At 42.6% G+C, this 18,207-nt stretch overlaps 1 protein-coding gene across 4 annotated transcripts; it reads right to left on the bottom strand.

Annotated features, from left to right (window-relative positions):
• Nucleotides 1-406: 406 nt before the first annotated feature.
• On the bottom strand, nt 407-18,189 carry ACYP1 (acylphosphatase 1). 4 transcript variants are annotated; one of them, XM_003924557.4, is made up of 3 exons: nt 17,861-18,189; nt 9,084-9,175; nt 407-810 (listed from the first exon to the last, which is right to left on the bottom strand). In XM_003924557.4, exons 1-3 carry the CDS (start codon nt 18,021-18,023, stop codon nt 595-597), a joined length of 471 nt encoding a protein of 156 aa, XP_003924606.1. In that variant the 5' UTR covers nt 18,024-18,189; the 3' UTR covers nt 407-594. The 4 variants fall into 4 exon arrangements, with proteins under 4 accessions (XP_003924606.1, XP_010333600.1, XP_003924605.1 ...); XM_010335298.3 differs by lacking the exon at nt 17,861-18,189 and adding an exon at nt 9,574-9,592; XM_003924556.3 differs by lacking the exon at nt 17,861-18,189 and adding an exon at nt 9,513-9,588.
• Between the last annotated feature and the right edge of the window lie 18 nt (nt 18,190-18,207).

Genomic DNA, 18,207 nt, shown 5'->3' with positions numbered 1-18,207 from the left:
TTTCACTATTGTTGCCCAGGCTGGAGTGCAATGGCATGATCTTGGCTCACCCCAACCTCTACCTCCCAGGTTCAAGTGATTCTACTGCCTCAGCCTCCCAAGTTAGTTAGGATTACAAGCATGCGCCACCATACCCACCTAATTTTGTATTTTTAGTAGAGATGGGGTTTATCCATGTTGGTCAGGCTGGTCTCGAACTCCCGACCTCAGGTGATCTGCCCACCTTGGCCTCCCAAAGTGCTGAGATTACAAGCATGAGCCACCACGCCTAACCAACATAACTTTTTTCTTTCAGACCTCTTTAAATTACCTCAAAATCCTCTTCCCACAAATGTTTACTGAATAAATACCTCTTACTTCTCCCAAAAGGAAGTTCACTGAAGATTTTTTAAAAGTACTCTAAGCAGAAGGTTCTAACGTTTTTATTAATTAGATTTGTGTACAGTTGTAATCCTTCTATCATATAGGTAATATAATAACATTCAAATATCTGTCATTAAAATAACTTATTGACTAATGCTAATATTAACACACAATAGTTCTATCTCTATTAACAATAAAAACCAAACCAATGAGATGTTTAAATTGAGACCATTATTTTACAATTTGGAAGTCTGAGTAATCCAACTTTAAGATGACTTTCTCATTGTTGAAGTTTGCTTTGTCGATGTGTGATTTGGGACTTCCTCTTGTTTCAAGCCATTCCTGCATATGACGCACCTTGGAGATGGGACCTTGCAATTGTCCTTGCACTGTGCCCTGGTCAGTGTTCTGGACCCAGCCTACCAATCCCAGCTTTTTACCCTCAGCCTAAGGGGGGAAAAAAAGAGAGAGAGATCCAGTGAGATTGAAGAAAACAAAGACTATCATCTGTTGCCAGACTCTTGGCCTAGAATCAAGCCACTGAAACTAATTTGATACTGCCCAGAACAGTCAAAACAGAAAGACAGCAGGAAGGATCTCATTGCTGATCTTCACATGAAGTGTTGGCCACTCGATTCCATGTCCTCCTTCTTCTACCCTATAAAACCCAGGCACTAGAATTTTTCAGTGTGTAGTCAATTTGGTTAAGTACCGAAGACTTAAGTCCAAAACAGATGCTTTTAAAATGATCCCCTAAGGCTGATTGTTGTTAGAATACTGGACTGTATCTTGCTTATTTTCCCTTCCCCTAATCAAGAATCTACTGGGTATGTTAAATGGAAAAAGCATGAAGTGATCTGATCCTTCCCCTTGCCTTTAACCAGGACCACACCTAAACAAATCCAGATTAATGTTCATTATATCTTCAAAAATCATTAGAAAGTATTTCAAGTTCAAAGTAAAGACATGTTTGCTTAATTTGTTTGTTATTTCCTGGGCAACTCATCCCATCGTTCTTACTGTAGTGAAACTGTCTAACCCAACATCTTTATATTGTATCCAAAGCCCACTTTGTTATTTTCCTAGAAAAGGAGAGCAGCTGGCAATCAGCCTCTCAACAGCAAACCATGAGACTACGTGACTACCAGGTTTTCACTTGACTTTCTTCTCTTCTATCTAAATAATCACAATGCCTTTAGGCTTATGAAAAGCATCTGATCATTATGGTGCCTTGTCCTTTTTAATGTTCTTTCCTTTTATTAAACTGTGGCAAGACTGAATGTTTAGGAAAGGTAGCAACGTTTTGGAGGTAATTTTATTTTTGTATAAATTTATGTTTAGAATATTAAGTCACTGATTGTTAAAGTAATCTATCTAATAGAAGGTGTTGGATTACAAAAGAAAATAGGAGTTAACATGATTGCATGTCAAAATGCCAGCGCAGTAACCTTGTCAATGTGGGAAATTGCTGGAGGTGGCCAAAGAAAATGTTATGCAAAGCAAAAAAGAATGATGAGGAATTGAAGTATCCATCAAATCAAAGACAAGTTCAAAACAAAGACATGTTTGCTTAATGAACAAAATAGACTCCAGTCAAATAAATAACCGTTTGAGGGATACAGAGGAAATCAAGGAATAAAGAAAAATAGAAGATACCTACCCGATGCACTGCTAAGTGCCAAAGATGATAGCATAAAAGAAGACTGCTGGGAATTAATTTTGAGTAAGATTCCACATCCAACTGACTTGGTATAACAACTGCCCTCTTCTGCTTCAAATTAACCTAGGGGAGCTGACTATCTCTAGTTCTTAAGAGTTATCTTAAATACGAAATAGCTATAAAAATGGGCAGTTTTAAATAGGAGGTTGTAATAGTCAAGTAAATCTTTAAAAATTTGCAATGTGATTTATCTGAACTCTTGAGAGTGAACAAAACACTCCAAAATTTAACCAGTATTGAGAATGGGCATTTCCTACTGGTTTCATTTGTGTGCTAAATTCTGTTCTTATTTTTTTAATGATGGCATAATGTTGTTGACTCATGTTCAGTTGTGAATATCTATTGAACAAGTAAACAGGGTTTTTTTCTCCTGAGAAAATTTCAAAAAGCTAATTCTACTTCATAACCACATTTCTGCTTAAACAATCATCTGACAACATTTTAAGGAACATAATCACCAACTCTAGTTGCAATCTAAAAACAAAGTCTCTTCAAATCAATAATCAAGATATCCACCTTAGGATACTAGAGGAAGAGCAAACTAAATTCAAAACAAACAGAAAGAAGGAAATAAAGATTAGAGCAGAAATTAATGGAAAGTGGAAGAATAAAGAAAATCAATAAAACAAAAGTTGCTTCTTTGACAAGATCAACAAAATTCACAACCTTTAGCTAGACTGATAAAGAAAAGAGGATGAAAGCCTCAAATTACTAAAATCAGAAATAAAAGAGAAGACATCATCACCAACCTTACAAAGATAAAAAGGATATGAGGGAATTCTATGAACAATTATATGCCAACAAATTAGATTAACTTGGATAAAAGAAACCTAATATCTAGAAAGAAAAACAATCAAAACTGAATCAAGAAGAAACAGAAAGTCTGAATAAACCTATACCAAGTAAAGAGATTGAATTTTTAATCAAAAAACTTCCCACAAAGAAAAGCCCAGGACCAGATGGCTAAATTCTACCAAATGTTTAAAAAAACAATCCTTAGGCCAGGCTCAGTGGCTGACGCCTGTAATCCCAGCATTTTGGGAGGCCAAGTCGGGCGGATCATGAGGTCAGGAGATCAAGACCATCCTGGCCAACATGGTGAAACGTCATCTCTACTAAAAATACAAAATTTAGCTGGGCATGGTAGCACACGCCTGTAGTCCCAGCTGCTTGAGAGGCTGAGGCAGGAGAATCGCTTGAACCCAGAAGACAGAAGTTGTAGTAAGCTGAGATCGTGCCAGTGCACTACAGCCTGGTGACAGAGCAAGACTCCGTCTCAAGAAAAAAAAAAAAAAAAAAAAAATCCTTTACTAACCCTTCACAAACTCTTCCAAAAAAATAGAAGAGGATCCAAAACAAGAATTAAGTGTTAAAAAGAAGAAGAAGCACTTCCCAACACATCCTATTAAGTCAGCATTATTCTCATACTAAAACCAAAGATAAAAAATAAGGAGAAAAAAAAAAGCCCGAAGTAAAAGAAAAAACAAATAAACCCCCCAAAAAACTAAAGCTGTCACAAGAAAAAGCAACCAAAAAACCATACTCTTATGAACAGAGATGCAAAAATTGTCAGCAAAATACAAGCAAACCAAATCCAGCAACATATAAAAAGAATTGTACCCCATGACAAGTTAGGACTTCTTTCAAAAGTACAAGATTGATTCAATATACAAGAAGTAATCAATTTAATATACCATATTAATAAAACAAAAGCTATATAATCATTTTAATAGATGGCACAAAAATCATTTGACAAAAACCAATACCTCTTTTATAATAAAAATACTCAACAAACTAGATCTATGAAAAACCCACTGCTAACATCATACTTAGTGGTGAAAGACTGAAAACGTTCCCATTAAGATCAGGAACAAGACAAAGATGTCTGCTGTTACTACTTTACCCAATGTTATACTTGAGGGTCTATCTACAACAGAGAAAAAATAAAGTCATTCAGATTGAAAAGGAAAAAGTAAAACTACCTCTATTTACAGATGACATATCTTGTATACAAAAAGTCCTAAGGAACATACACAGGCACATGTTAGAGCTAATAAACAATTTCACAAGGTTGTAGGATATAAGATTGTTATACAAATCAATTGTATTTCTATACACTAGCAATGAAAACCTAAAAATGAAATTAAGGAAACAATTCCATTTATAATGGCATCAAAAAGATGAAGTGTCTAGGAATAAATTTAAAAGAATTGCAAGAAATACATGGAAAGCTACAAAACATTCTTGAAAGAAATTAAAGAGGATCTAAATAAATGAAAAGACATTCCTTATTGATGGATTGGAAGACTTAATATTGTTAAGATGATAATACTCCCCAATTGATCTACAAATTCAACTCAATCTCTATGAAAATGCCAGTGCTTTTGCAGAAATTGAGAAACACTTACTAAAATTTACATGGAAACATAAGGGACCCAAAATAGCTAAAAATAATCTTGAAAAGGAAAAACAAACTTGAAGGATTCATACTTACCAATTTCAAAACTTACTAGAAAGCTGCAGTAACTGAGACAGTATGGTATTGGCATAAGGATAATGGCTTAGTCTGTTTCTTGTTGCTATAAAGAACTATGTAAGGCTGGGTAATTTATAAAGAAAAGAGGTTTAGGCCAGGCCTGGTGGCTCACGCCTGTAATCCCAGCACTTTGGGAGGCCGAGGCGGGTGGATCACGAGGTCAAGAGATCGAGACCATCTTGGTCAACATGGTGAAACCCCGTCTCTACTAAAAATACAAAAAGTTAGCTGGGTATGGTGGCGTGTGCCTGTAATCCCAGCTACTCAGGAGGCTGAGGCAGGAGAACTGCCTGGACCCAGGAGGCGGAGGTTGCGGTGAGCCGATATTGCGCCATTGCACTCCAGCCTGGGTAACAAGAGCGAAACTCTGTCTCAAAAAAAAAAAAAAAAAAAAAAGAAAAGAGGTTTATTTGGCTCATGATTCTGTAGACTGTACAAGCATAGGACTGCCACTGGCATCGGGTGAGGGCCTTAGGCTGTTTCCACTCATGGTGAAGGTAAAGGGGATTCTGCATGTGCAGAGACCATGTGGTTAAAGAGGAAGTGAGGCAGGGGTGGGAAGAGGTAAGGTATCAGACTCTTTTTAACTAGTTCTTGAGGGAACTAATTGAGTGAGAACTCATTGACCATTCCACCCCCCAGGAAGGGCATTAATCTACTCATGAGGAACCTGCCCCCAGGACTCAAACACCTCCCATTATGCCCCACCTTCAACACTGGGGATCAAATTTCAACATGAGATTTGAAGGGAACAAACCTATAGCAGACAGCATACAGATGAATGGAATAGTACTGAGAGTCCAGAAATAAACCCTTACATTATGTTGATTTTTGAAAAAGGTGCTGTGACAAATGAATGTGGGAAATAATACTGATTTCAACAAATAGTGCTGGGACAACTGGATATTCATATGCAAAAAGAATAAAGCTGGATTTCCGACCTTACAGCACATAAAAAATAACTCAAACTGGAACAAAGACCTCAATTTAAGAGTGTAAACTATGAAACTTTGAAGAAAACATAAGCATGACAGCTGGGTGTAGTGGCTCACACCTGTAATCCAAGCACTTTGAGAGGCTAAGGTGGGCAAATTGCTTGAATTTAGGATGAGACTGAGCAACATGGTGAAACCTAGTTGCTACAAAAAACAAAAGCAAAACAAACAAACAAAAAAGCACAGGCATGAACCTTCATGACCTTGGATTAGGCAAAGATTTCTTAGATATAACATTAAAAGTACAAGCAAAAAAAAGAACAGATAAATTTGACTTCATCAAAAGTAAAAACTTTTATACTTCAGAGACACTATCAAGAAAGTAAAAGGACAACCCACAAAATGGGAAAAATATTTGTAAATCATGTATTTGTTAAGGGACTAGTATCCAGAATAAAAACATTCTTACAACTCAAAAATAAGAAGGCAAATAATTAAAAATGGGCAAAAAGATTTGAATGGACATTTCTCCAAAGAAGACATAAAATATGCCAATAAGCAAATGAAAAGATGCTCAACATCATTAGTCATTAGGAAGGCAAATCAAAACCACCCTGAAAGAATACACGTACAACAGAATATTATTCAGCCTTACAAAGAAAGGAAATTGTTTTTACTTTCAATATATAACACGAATGAACCTTGAGGATATTACGCTCAGTGAAATAAGCAAGCCACAAAAGGACAAATTCTGTCAAATTCCACTCATATGAGGTAACTAGAGTAGTTGAATTAATATAGAATGTAGATTTATGACTGTCAAGGGCTCGGAAAAAGGAGAAAATGGAGAGTTAGTGTTTAATGAATACAGAGTTTCACTTTTACAAGATGAAAAGTATTCTGTAGATGTAAAAACACAGAATGTACTTAAGGCCACTGAATTGTACATTTAAAAACAGTTAAAACAGTAATTTCTACGTTTTATGTATCCTACCACAATTTTAGAAATAAGCGTACTATATGGTTTCCACATATTTAGGGATTTTTCCAGTTATCTTTTTAAATTTTTTTAGGTGGTTTACTTCCACTGGAGTTGGAGGACATTTCTTGTATGACTCAAATCCTTTTAAATGTATTAATACCTGAAAAACAAACAACCACAATGAGATATGACCTCATACCCACTAGGATGGCTAACATAAAAGACAGTAACCACTGTTGGCAAGGATGTGGACAAATTGGAATTCTCACACATTGCCAATGATAACATAAAATTGTATAGCTACTTTGGAAAAGTTTGGCAATTCCTCAAAAAGTTAAAGATAAAGTTACCTATGACCCAGCAATCTACTAGCATTTACATAATCAATGGAACTGAAAATGTCTACACAAAAATATGTGCATATGTGTTCACAGCATTATTATTCATAAAGGCCAGAAATCAGAAACTCAAATTTCCGTCAATTGATGAATGGATAAAATAATGTGGTACATCCATATAATGGGATATTATTCAACCATGAAAAGGAATGGAATACTAACTAATACATGCTACACTGTAGATAAACCTTGAAAACAATATGTTAAGTGAAAGGAGCCAGTCACACAAAAAAGGACACATTTGAATGATTCCATTTATATTAAATATTTAGAATAAGCACGGTGGCTCACGCCTATAATCCCAGTACTTTGGGAGGCTGAGGCAGGTGAATCACCTGAGGTCAGGAGTTCAAGACCAGTCTGGCCAACATAGCTCTCTATTAAAAACAAAACAAAACAAAACAAAAAAAACAACCTGTGGTCCCAGCTACTTGGAAGGTTGAGAAAGGAGGATCACTTGAGCTCTCTATTAAAAAAAACAAAAAACAAAAAACAAAAAAAAAACAGCCTGTGGTCTCAGCTACTTGGACGGCTGAGGAAGGAGGATCATTTGAGCCTGGGAGGTTGAGGCTGCAATGGGCTGTGACTGTGCCACCATACTCCAGAAAAAAAAGAGAAAAAGAGGTATTGACAATTCACACTCATATTTCAAAGATTCAGGTTAGAATTTGAATTGTAAGTACCACAGTCCCAGGGATGAGATACTTAAGAATTCCGGCAGTTCTAACTCATTCTCTGTGGGGTTAGAGACATCTTGGGAAGGCAGTAGCCAACACCTGCAGAAGGCAGAGGAAACGAGCTTGCATTTGTGTGTGCCCGTTGAGGGAAGATCAGCCACACTAAAGCAGAGGTAAAGGCTGCCAACACTTTGTCCAACCCCTCAAATACTCCCTTATTGCTCTAGTAAGAATACCAGGCTCCGGTGGCTCAAGCCTGCAATCCCAGCAGTTTGGGAGGCCGAGGCGGGTGGATCACAAGGTAAAGAGATCGAGACCATCCTGGTCAACATGGTGAAACCCCGTCTCTACTAAAAATACAAACAAAATTAGCTGGGCATGGTGGCTCATGCCTGTAATCCCAGCTACTCAGGGGGCTGAGGCAGGAGAATTGCCTGAACCCAGGAGGTGGAGGTTGCTGTGAGCCGAGATCGCCCCATTGCACTCCAGCCTGGGTAACAAGACTGAAACTCCATCTCAAAAAAAAAAAAAAAAAAAAAAAAAAAAATACCAGGCTCCACATTCAGATCCCCTATTCTGGAATGGGTAAAGAGTTTTTTAAATAAGAAAGACATCAGCTAGAAAAGGTAAATGTTCTTTCAAAACCAGAAAAGAATAGAAAGCAATTAAGTGGAGAATTGAGGGAAGCTTGGAGAAAGGTCTGAAGAAAGTGCAGCGGCTACAGAGGAAGCATTTACCTAAGTTATAAAAATGCCATCAGGTCATCTAAATGCCATCTCTTCGGGCAATGTTAACCTTCCTCTAAGAAATTTGACTTGGTTTGGTGATGCCACAAAAGCGAGAACTGGGGACAACGTGTATTCCCCTTGGAAGAGAGAAGCTCATTAATACGTGTGTCTAGCCGGGCGCGGTGGCTCAAGCCTGTAATCCCAGCACTTTGGGAGGCCGAGGCGGGTGGATCACGAGGTCGAGAGATCGAGACCATCCTGGTCAACATGGTGAAACCCCGTCTCTACTAAAAATACAAAAAAAAAAAAAAAAAATTAGCTGGGCATGGTGGCGCGTGCCTGTAATCCCAGCTACTCAGGATGCGGAGGCAGGAGAATTGCTTGAACCCAGGAGGCGGAGGTTGCGGTGAGCCGAGATCGCGCCATTGCACTCCAGCCTGGGCAACAAGAGCGAGACTCCGTCTCAAAAAAAAAAAAACAAAAAACAAAAAACAAAAAATACATGTGTCTAGATGCTCAGGCACTACTGTTAGAAAAAAACCAATAATAACAGCAGGATGACCTTCCATTTACATCACGTTTCACCGATTGCACAGCATTTTCTACTCATTGCTCTACAAACTCCCTCTTTGCCATGCAGCTACCTAACAGCCGGCGGCTTCCAGTTCACAGTTGTCAGGAACGTGCCCCTTGTTCCCATGCTCACACCCTAGGTTACGTCCCCAAAGCCTGCAGGCCACATACCTGAGTATACTTGCGGAAAAACACCCCTTGGACCTTCCCAAAAACTTCATAATCCACTGATATCAGGGTGTCGCCTTCTGCCATGCTCAAACCTGTCAGAAACCAGGAAAGCAGAAGAGTGAAGGACTATTCCAGGCCCCGCAAGCCTGAGTCAGAAAGGGCCACACCCACACCTGTCCGTCCTTAACCACTGCGACTCGCCGTGAGTGCAGGTGACGAGGCGCGTGTGGAGGAGGAGCCCGACGCCGGGAGAGGGAGCTTCGGTTCGCAGCTGCCGGCTGAAGCCTCTTCCGGGGAAATCACCTGCTGACCAATGACCTCCTGACATCCATGCCGGGTCCCGCCCTCTCGCTACCAGAATCCCCTGCTACTAACATTTTAGTGCTAATCGACCTGACAAGCACACTCCGGAGACCCCTCCCGGCTCACCCTCCTTGTCCTCCCCACCGGCCGCCGGGATCACACAGGGACCACCACGCCAACGGCTCACCAAGGCGCGCAAACCTCCGCGCCCGGAAGTTTAGTGTGCAGCTGCCCCTTCGCCGTCTCTCATGCCCATCACCTCCACACGACCAATCAGAGACGGCACATCGGCCCGAGCCCGCCCAGAAGATGGGACTTCAGCACGCGGTGGTTCGGCCACCCAAAAAGCTTTGGGTTCGGGATCTGTTCGGGATCTCGGCCGGGCCTCCACACATCTTGCCCTCATCCCATTTCATTCACCAAGAGCACCCCTTTTCTCATGTTCTCATGGGGAGAAAGGCATAGGCGAAGAAGTACATTGGGATACATTCAGTCAAATACCGACAGCTACTGTGTGCCAGGCACCTGTTCTAGGTGACCTGGCAAACGTTAGTAAACAAAACAGGATCCCTGTCCTGGAGGAGCTTAATTCTGGAAATGAGAGACAAGCAGTACACATTAAATACCATAAATAGCTTGTAATCCAGCATTTTGAGAGGCTGACGCGGGCAGATCACTTCAGGTCGGGAGTTCGAGACCAGCCTGGCCAACATGGTAAGACCCCATTTCTACCAAAAATACAAAAATTGACTGGGTGTGGTGGTGGGTGCCTGTAATCCCAGCTACTCGGGAGACTGAGGCAGGAGAATTGTTTGAACCTGGGAGGTGAAGGCTACAGTGAGCCAAAATTGCCCCACTGCACTCCAGCCTGGGTGATAGAGCAAGACTCTGTCTCAAATAAATAAATAAATAAATAAATAAATAAATAAATAAATAAATAAAAACATTATAAATAAGTTGAGTAGGATACATATAACCTTTCTGTCCCTTTTCATTCAGTTCTTCTTAAATTTTGGGTCATAACTAATCTGGAATAGGGGATACAGGGACATAAGTGCACAGGAGGTCCCAATGGAGGTTACTTCTCCTTCTGGGCTTCTGGAAACTACTCACTGGTCTCCCTTACTATGAAAATGTCAAATAATGTTTGAACAAATAACTAAACAAATAAAGTAAGAGCACAAGCAAAATAACTCATGGCTCCAGAATTACAGTTGAATCAGTCAATCTAAGCCAAATGGCCAAACTACATGAATTTATTTTGGGAAAAGGGAATTGTCAGGGGATTTGGATGAAGATGGTTAAAATTAGAGTTGATGTGTAGACATTTGAATCCAGCTACCCTTATGATTCATAATGTGTGTGGAAAAAAAACTGTGGTGTTTATTGGACCTTTGCGGATTGCTTGTATACACTACACCCCTTCATAACATAAGACTCCTTATATGAATATGCCAGGTTGGCAGACTTGGCAATGAGAGATGGATTTGTGATGCTAGCCATGGAAATTCATCAATCTGCTAGTTTCCTGCTACAGAGTGAGGATCCATATCCTAGAGAATCATAAAACGTTATTGTTGAGAGGTGGAGGGTTGGTGGTGGGCAAGCCGGACTGAATATTGTGCTTGGCAATATCTGAAAATAACTCTAAACAAGAGTATCTGGCTGATGGTATTTCTTCCTCTAAAATTCATTTTAAAAAATAGTTTCTCAGCTGGGTGTGGTGGCTCATGCCTGTAATCCAAGCACATTGGGAGGCCAAGGTGGGTGGATCATGAGGTCAGGAGTTCAAGACCAGCCTGGCTAAGATGGTGAGATTCCATCTCTATTGAAAATACAAAAGGCTGGGCACGGTGGCTCACGCCTGTAATCCCAGCACTTTGGGAGGCCGAGGCAGGTGGATCACAAGGTCAAGAGATTGAGACCATCCTGGTCAACATGGTGAAACCCTGTCTCTACTAAAAAAAAAAAAATATATAAAAAATTAGCTGGGCATGGTGGCACGTGTCTGTAATCCCAGCTACTCAGGAGGCTGAGGCAGGAGAATTGCCTGAACCCAGGAGGCGGAGGTTGTGGTGAGCTGAGATCACACCATTGCACTCCAGCCTGGGTGACAAGACCAAAACTCCATTTCAAAAAAAAAAAAAAAAAAGAAAATACAAAAATTAGCTGGGTGTGGTGGTGGGCACCTGTAATCCCAGCTACGAGGAGGCTGAAGCAGGGAATTCCTTGAATGAGGGAGACAGAGGTTGCAATGAGCCGAGACCATGCCACTGCACTCTAGCCTGGGTGACAGAGCAAGACTCTGTCTCAAGAAAAAAAAATGTTTCTCTATAGAATTCAAAACCTACTGAGTGTCTAACATGTATAGGGCACTCTAAGATATACAAAGATGAATTATATATAATCTTTGCCCTCAAAGAGTTTTTAACTTAGTATAAGGGGTATATATGTATGCAAATAATGACAATAAAATGTATGGCATGGTAATTTAATTCCAGGAAAATCCATTGAGAGCTCATCAGGAACCACCCCTGTGCTATAACAAGAACAGAAAATATTATGAACAAGCAAATTAATTAATTCTGACTGGGAAGACTGGGAAAGGGTTCTTGGAGGAAACATTTAACCCAAGTTCACACAGCCAGTAAGTGATGGAGCTGGGATGTGGTTCCAGAGAGTCAGCCCAGAGTCAACTCCCGTGAATGACATGCTCTACCAGCTCTCAGTCCGTGGAGCTTAGAGTAAGGTAGCGCCATGGAGATGAAGTACAAGTAGTCAGTTGTGGCTAGACCAGAGGTACACGACCCTGCTTGTGCATTAGGATCTTTGGGGAAGCTTTAAAAAATATTAATGCTCAACTGGGTGCAGTGGCTCACCCCTGTCATCCAAGCACTTTGGGAGGCTGAGGCGGACAGATCACAAGGTCAGGAGTTCGAGACCAGCCTGACCAACCTCGTGAAACTGCATCTCTACTAAAAATACAAAAATTAGCCAGGAGTGGTGGCACATATCTGTAATCCCAGCTACTCAGGAGGCTGAGGAAGGAGAATTGCTTGAACCTGGGAAGCAGAGGTTGTAGTGAGCTGAGATCACACCACTGTACTCCAGCCTGGGTGACAGAGGGAGACTCCATCTCAAAAAAAAAATAATAATAATTAATGCTCAGGCCTCACCCCGAGGTATTGCTTTCCAAGTAGTCTTAACACGCAGCCAGGGTTAAGACTCACTGGGTTGGACCCCGGGGCTTATTAAGGGGAGACAAGACTGAAAAGGTAGGCTGTGCCTAATCTGGGAGGTAGAAATACCATGCTAAATCATGCATTTCAACTTTATTCTCTAGGTAGAGAAGAAGCCACTGGGGAGGGAAATAATAGGGTTAGAAATATTTAGTAATTAGCTTGATTTAATCACTGCACAATGCATACATGTATCAAATCATTGCTTTGTACACTGCAAATATAGACATACTTTGTACTTGTCAATTATATCTTAATAAAGCTTGGGGAAAGAAATATTTAGGATAATTATTCTGGCAGCAGCATGAAGGATGGGTTTGAAGAGCAGATATTGAAGGCAAGAAGAGAAGTTAGGAGGGCTATGCCATCCCAAGGAGAAGTGAAGAAAAACTCACTTGGGCAGCAGAAATGTAAAGGAAGAGTCATATATGAGAGACGTTGCAGAAGTAAATGAATAGGCCGGGCACAGTGGCTCAAGCATGTAACCTCAGCACTTTGGGAGGCTGAGATGGGTGGATCACCTGAGGTCAAGACCAGCCTGGCCAACATGATGAAACCCTATTTCTACTAAAAATACAAAAATTAGTCAGGCCTGCTGGCATGCACTTGTAGTCCCAGCTACCAGGGAGGCTGAGGCAGGAGAATTGCTTGAACCTGAGAGGCAGAGGTTGCAGTGAGCTGAGATCGTGCCACTGCCCCCCAGCCTGGGTGACAAGGGCAAGACTGTCTCAAAATTTTTAAAAAAGTAAACTCGATAAAACCTGTGATCAGTTAGAAGGAAGAGGCAATGGTCAGGTGCATTGGCTCTTGCCTGTAATCCCAGCACTTTGGGAGTCCAAGGCAGGTGGATCACCTGAGTTTGGGAGTTCAAGACCAGCCTGACCAATATGGAGAAACCCCATATCTACTAAAAATACAAAATTAGCTGGGCGTGGTGGTGCATGCCTGTAATCCCAGCTACTCGGGAGGCTGAGGCAGGAGAATTACTTCAACCCAGGGACGGAGGTTGCGGTGAGCCGAGTGCCATCACACTCCAGCCTGGGCAACAACAGCAAAACTCGGTCTCAAAATAAACAAACAAAAAAAGAAAATAAGAGGCAACAAAGAGGGAAGCATGGAAGACCGATGCTGTGGGCATGAACAGGCACACTGGAGACGCGGATCTGAGAAAGGGAGAGGGTCACGAGTTTATGTTATCATACAGAATTTGAGGTTCTTGAGGCACAATCTTGTGGAGGTGTCAAATGGACAGTCTGAAATTTGAGTCTGTAACTTATGAGAAAGACTAAATAAAGCTACGTTGGCTGTCATTTAAACACAGGTGAAACCTGACATTTCAGCATTTGGTTGAAATCTTTAAAGAAAAGAATGTCTGGGCCGGGCGCGGTGGCTCAAGCCTGTAATCCCAGCACTTTGGGAGGCCGAGGCGGGTGGATCACGAGGTCGAGAGATCGAGACCATCCTGGTCAACATGGTGAAACCCTGTCTCTACTAAAAATACAAAAAAATCAGTTGGGCATGGTGGCACGTGCCTGTAATCCCAGCTACTCAGGAGGCTGAGGCAGGAGAATTGCCTGAACCCAGGAGGTGGAGGTTGCGGTGAGCCGAGATCGCGCCATTGCACTCCAGCCTGGGTAACAAGAGCGAAACTCTGTCTCAAAAAAAAAAAAAAAAAAAAAAAAAAAAAAAGAAAAGAATGTCTGGAACCCCCCACCCCCCCCCCCACATATATATATATATATATATATATATATATATATATATATATATATGAGAAATCTGAGGGCTTCAGAACACACTTACATTTAGGGGGCAGATGGGGAAAAGATATTATATGCCAGAGACTTGGAAGAAAATGGAGCAAGGACATGAAAGAGGAAACCAAGAGGGCACAGGAGCAACTGAGAAGGGCGTTCTAAGTGGGTGGATAATCAATAATGTCACACGAGTAGGATGAAGAAATGAAGCTTTTGTCTTTGGAAGGTCACTGGTAGCTCTGTAGTTAAATAAAGTGGAGAAAGTAGAAGCCAGTCCCCAGTGAGCTGGACAATGAGAGGGAGATGAGGATATGGGGGCAGCAAATGTGGAGATTTCCATTAAGAAGTCTTGTGAGGCCGGGCGCGGTGGCTCAAGCCTGTAATCTCAGCACTTTGGGAGGCCGAGGCGGGTGGATCACAAGGTCAAGAGATCGAGACCAACCTGGTCAACATGGTGAAACCCCGTCTCTACTAAAAATACAAAAAATTAGCTGGGCATGGTGGCGCGTGCCTATAATCCCAGCTACTCAGGAGGCTGAGGCAGGAGAATTGCCTGAACCCAGGAGGCGGAGGTCGCGGTGAGCCGAGATCGCGCCATTGCACTCCAGCCTGGGTAACAAGAGCGAAACTCCGTCTCAAAAAAAAAAAAAAAAAAAAAAGAAGTCTTGTGGGAAGCCGGGCGTGGTGGCTCAAGCCTGTAATCCCAGCACTTTGGGAGGCCGAGGCGGGTGGATCACGAGGTCAAGAGATCGAGACCATCCTGGTCAACATGGTGAAACCCCGTCTCTACTAAAAAATACAAAAAATTAGCTGGGCATGGTGGCGCGTGCCTGTAATCCCAGCTACTCAGGAGGCTGAGGCAGGAGAACTGCCTGAACCCAGGAGGCGGAGGTTGCAGTGAGCCGAGATCGCGCCATTGCACTCCAGCCTGGGTAACAAGAGCGAAACTCCATCTCAAAAAAAAAAAAAAGAAGTCTTGTGGGGAGAAGAGGAGGAATGAATGAGACTGTAACATGAATGTTAGGTCAAGGAAGTGGTTTGTGTTGGAGGGGAAAGTTGAGTCTCTTTTAAAACCAAAGAGATGGAGTTTATGGAGAGACACAATTTGAAGTTGACAAGATGCAGGCAGGGTGCTGTAGCTCACATCTGTAATCTCAGTACTTTGCGAGACTGAGGTGGGAGGATCTTTTAATTCTGGATGTTTGAGTCCAACCTGGGTAACAAAGGGAGACCCTGTCTCTACAGAAAAAAAAAAAAAAGTTAGCTGGGTGTGGGGTCACACACCTATAGTTCCAGCTACTCCTGAGGCTGAGGTGGGAAGATTGCTTGAGCCGTGGAAATTGAGGCTGCAGTGAGCTGTGATTGTGCCACTGCACTCCAGCCTGGGTGACAGAGTGAGACTCTGTTTCAAAAACAGAGAACGGGCACGGTGGCTCACACTTGTAATCCCAGCACTTCTGGGAGGCCAAGGCAGGTAGATCACCTGAGGTCAGGAGTTCAAGACCAGCCTGCCCAACATGGTGAAACCCCCTCTCTAAAAAAAACAGAAAAAAATTAGTCAGACATAGTGGCAGACACCTGTAATACTAGCTCAGGAGGCTGAGGCAGGAGAATCACTTGAACCCAAGAGGTAGAGGGTGCAGTGAGCCAAGATTGCACCACTGCACTCCAGCCTGGGCAACAGGGCAAGATTCTGTCTCAAAACAAACAAACAAAAAAAACAAACCAAAACAAACAAAAAACCAGAAAACAACAAAAAAAGGCCAGGTGTGGTGGCTCACACCTGTAATCCCAGCACTTTGGGAGGCTGAGGTGGGCAGATCACAAGGTCAAGAGATCGAGACCATCCTGGTCAACATAGTGATCGCTACTAAAAATACCAAAAAAAAAAAAAAAAAAAAAAAGCTGGGCATGGTGGCACATGCCTGTAGTCCCCGAGTGGAAGGTTGAGGCAGGAGAATCACTTGAACCCAGGAGGTGGAAGTTGCAGTGAGCCCAGATAGTGCTATTACACTCCAGCCTGGGCAACAGAGCGAGACTCTGTCTCAAAAACAAACAAACAAAAAACCCAAAAAAACAAAAACAACAAAATGCAGGGGTATTTAGCAGAACTTTGAGTCAAAAATAAAAAAAAATTAAAATAAGGCCGGGCGCGGTGGCTCAAGCCTGTAATCCCAGCACTTTGGGAGGCCGAGATGGGTGGATCACAAGGTCAAGAGATCGAGACCATCCTGGTCAACATAGTGAAACCCCGTCTCTACTAAAAATACAAAAAAATTAGCTGGGCATGGTTGTGCGTGCCTGTAATCCCAGCTACTCAGGAGGCTGAGACAGGAGAATTGCCTGAACCCAGGAGGCGGAGGTTGCGGTGAGCCGAGATTGCGCCATTGCACTCCAGCCTGGGTAACAAGAGCAAAACTCCGGCTCAAAAAAAAAAAAAAAAAAAAAAAAATTAAAATAATAATTTAAAAATGCAGGGGTAAAGTGACAAAGTCAATTCCTGGAGGGTACTGAAAAAAACTAATTCAGGGCTGGGCATGGTGGCTCCCGCCTGTAATCCCAGCACTTTGGAAGGCCAAGGCAGGTGGATCATGAAGTCAAGAGATTGAGACCATCCTGCCCAACATGGTGAACCCCATCTCACTAAAAATACAAAAATTAGCCGGGCGTGCTGGCCTGTGCCTATAGTCCCAGCTACTCAGGAGGCTGAGGAAGGAGAATCTCTTGAACCCGGGAGGCGGAGAAGAGAACTCATGGAAAGAAAGTGGCCCTTCTTTCTCATAGAGGAGAGGGAAGGAGAGGGAAAGACAGAGAGAGACAGAGAGAGAGAGAGAGAGAGAGAGAGAGGCAAGCTGGTAAATTCTGCCGAGGGCAGCTGTGGGGGTTGATAATTGGGACCCTGAGTGGGGAATATCTGAAACTGCATACATGAAGAGGCGGTGGAGTCAACTAGGGATGAAAACGAAGAATTAAAAACAAAAACAAAAACAGGACTGACCTGGAGGATCCACCAAGGAATTTCTTTGTAACATGTAACAGCTGTAATGTGTCAGGCTGAAGTATTAATACTGATGACTGCTGTCTATATTATTTTCCATGTGCCTGAATTGAGCAGTTACAGGGAAAAAGTGAACTGCCTGTTCCAAACGGTTTACACAGATGAACCGAAGCGAAGAAGAAAAACAAACCTTCTTTCGATGTCAACAAGTTATAGAGTATCATTTAGTGTTGAAACCAGGTTATACTGATTATTTTCGATCTGGTAGTTAACTTTATTATCATTACATTTGGCTGAGTCATTCCTGGGCCCTAAGTAGAGACGGCCAGAGTTACCACGTGAGAGTAAAACATTATAATATCAAAATAATTAGATTGGCCACAAAAGCTACCCCGGAAAGATACTGCGTAGCAAAAACGTCGACAGCAAGTTCCAAAGCCTTGGCGAGGACAAGCAGGGAGCGCGCGCGTGCAGCCATACCTGGGGCCCGCCCGGCGCAGCCGAGCGCGCCGAGAAAGGCCAGCAGCAGCCCCGCTCCCGCCAGGCGGGCGGACGCCGGCGTCCTGCGGCGGAAACACGCGGGGGCACAGCCAGGGCCTCCGCCCTTTGCCCGAGAAAGGCACGCCCCAGGGTCTGGGAGCATCGTTCTCAGTAAAGTACAAGTTCTTCTTTGATGATGCCCCAGAAAGACTCTCCCGCCCCTCCCCTGTTCCCCAAGGGCAGGGCTGGACCGAACTGCAGAGCTGAACGGACACTGGGTCAAGTGACGCCAGGACTGACCGCACCCCGACCCTCGGCCGCCCGGGGTCGCTGGTGCACGGCGCCTG

Source organism: Saimiri boliviensis, chromosome 2 (assembly GCF_048565385.1).
Source record: "Saimiri boliviensis isolate mSaiBol1 chromosome 2, mSaiBol1.pri, whole genome shotgun sequence".
Taxonomy (NCBI): Eukaryota; Metazoa; Chordata; class Mammalia; order Primates; family Cebidae; genus Saimiri; species Saimiri boliviensis.
This window is presented reverse-complemented; position numbering and strand designations above follow the sequence as displayed.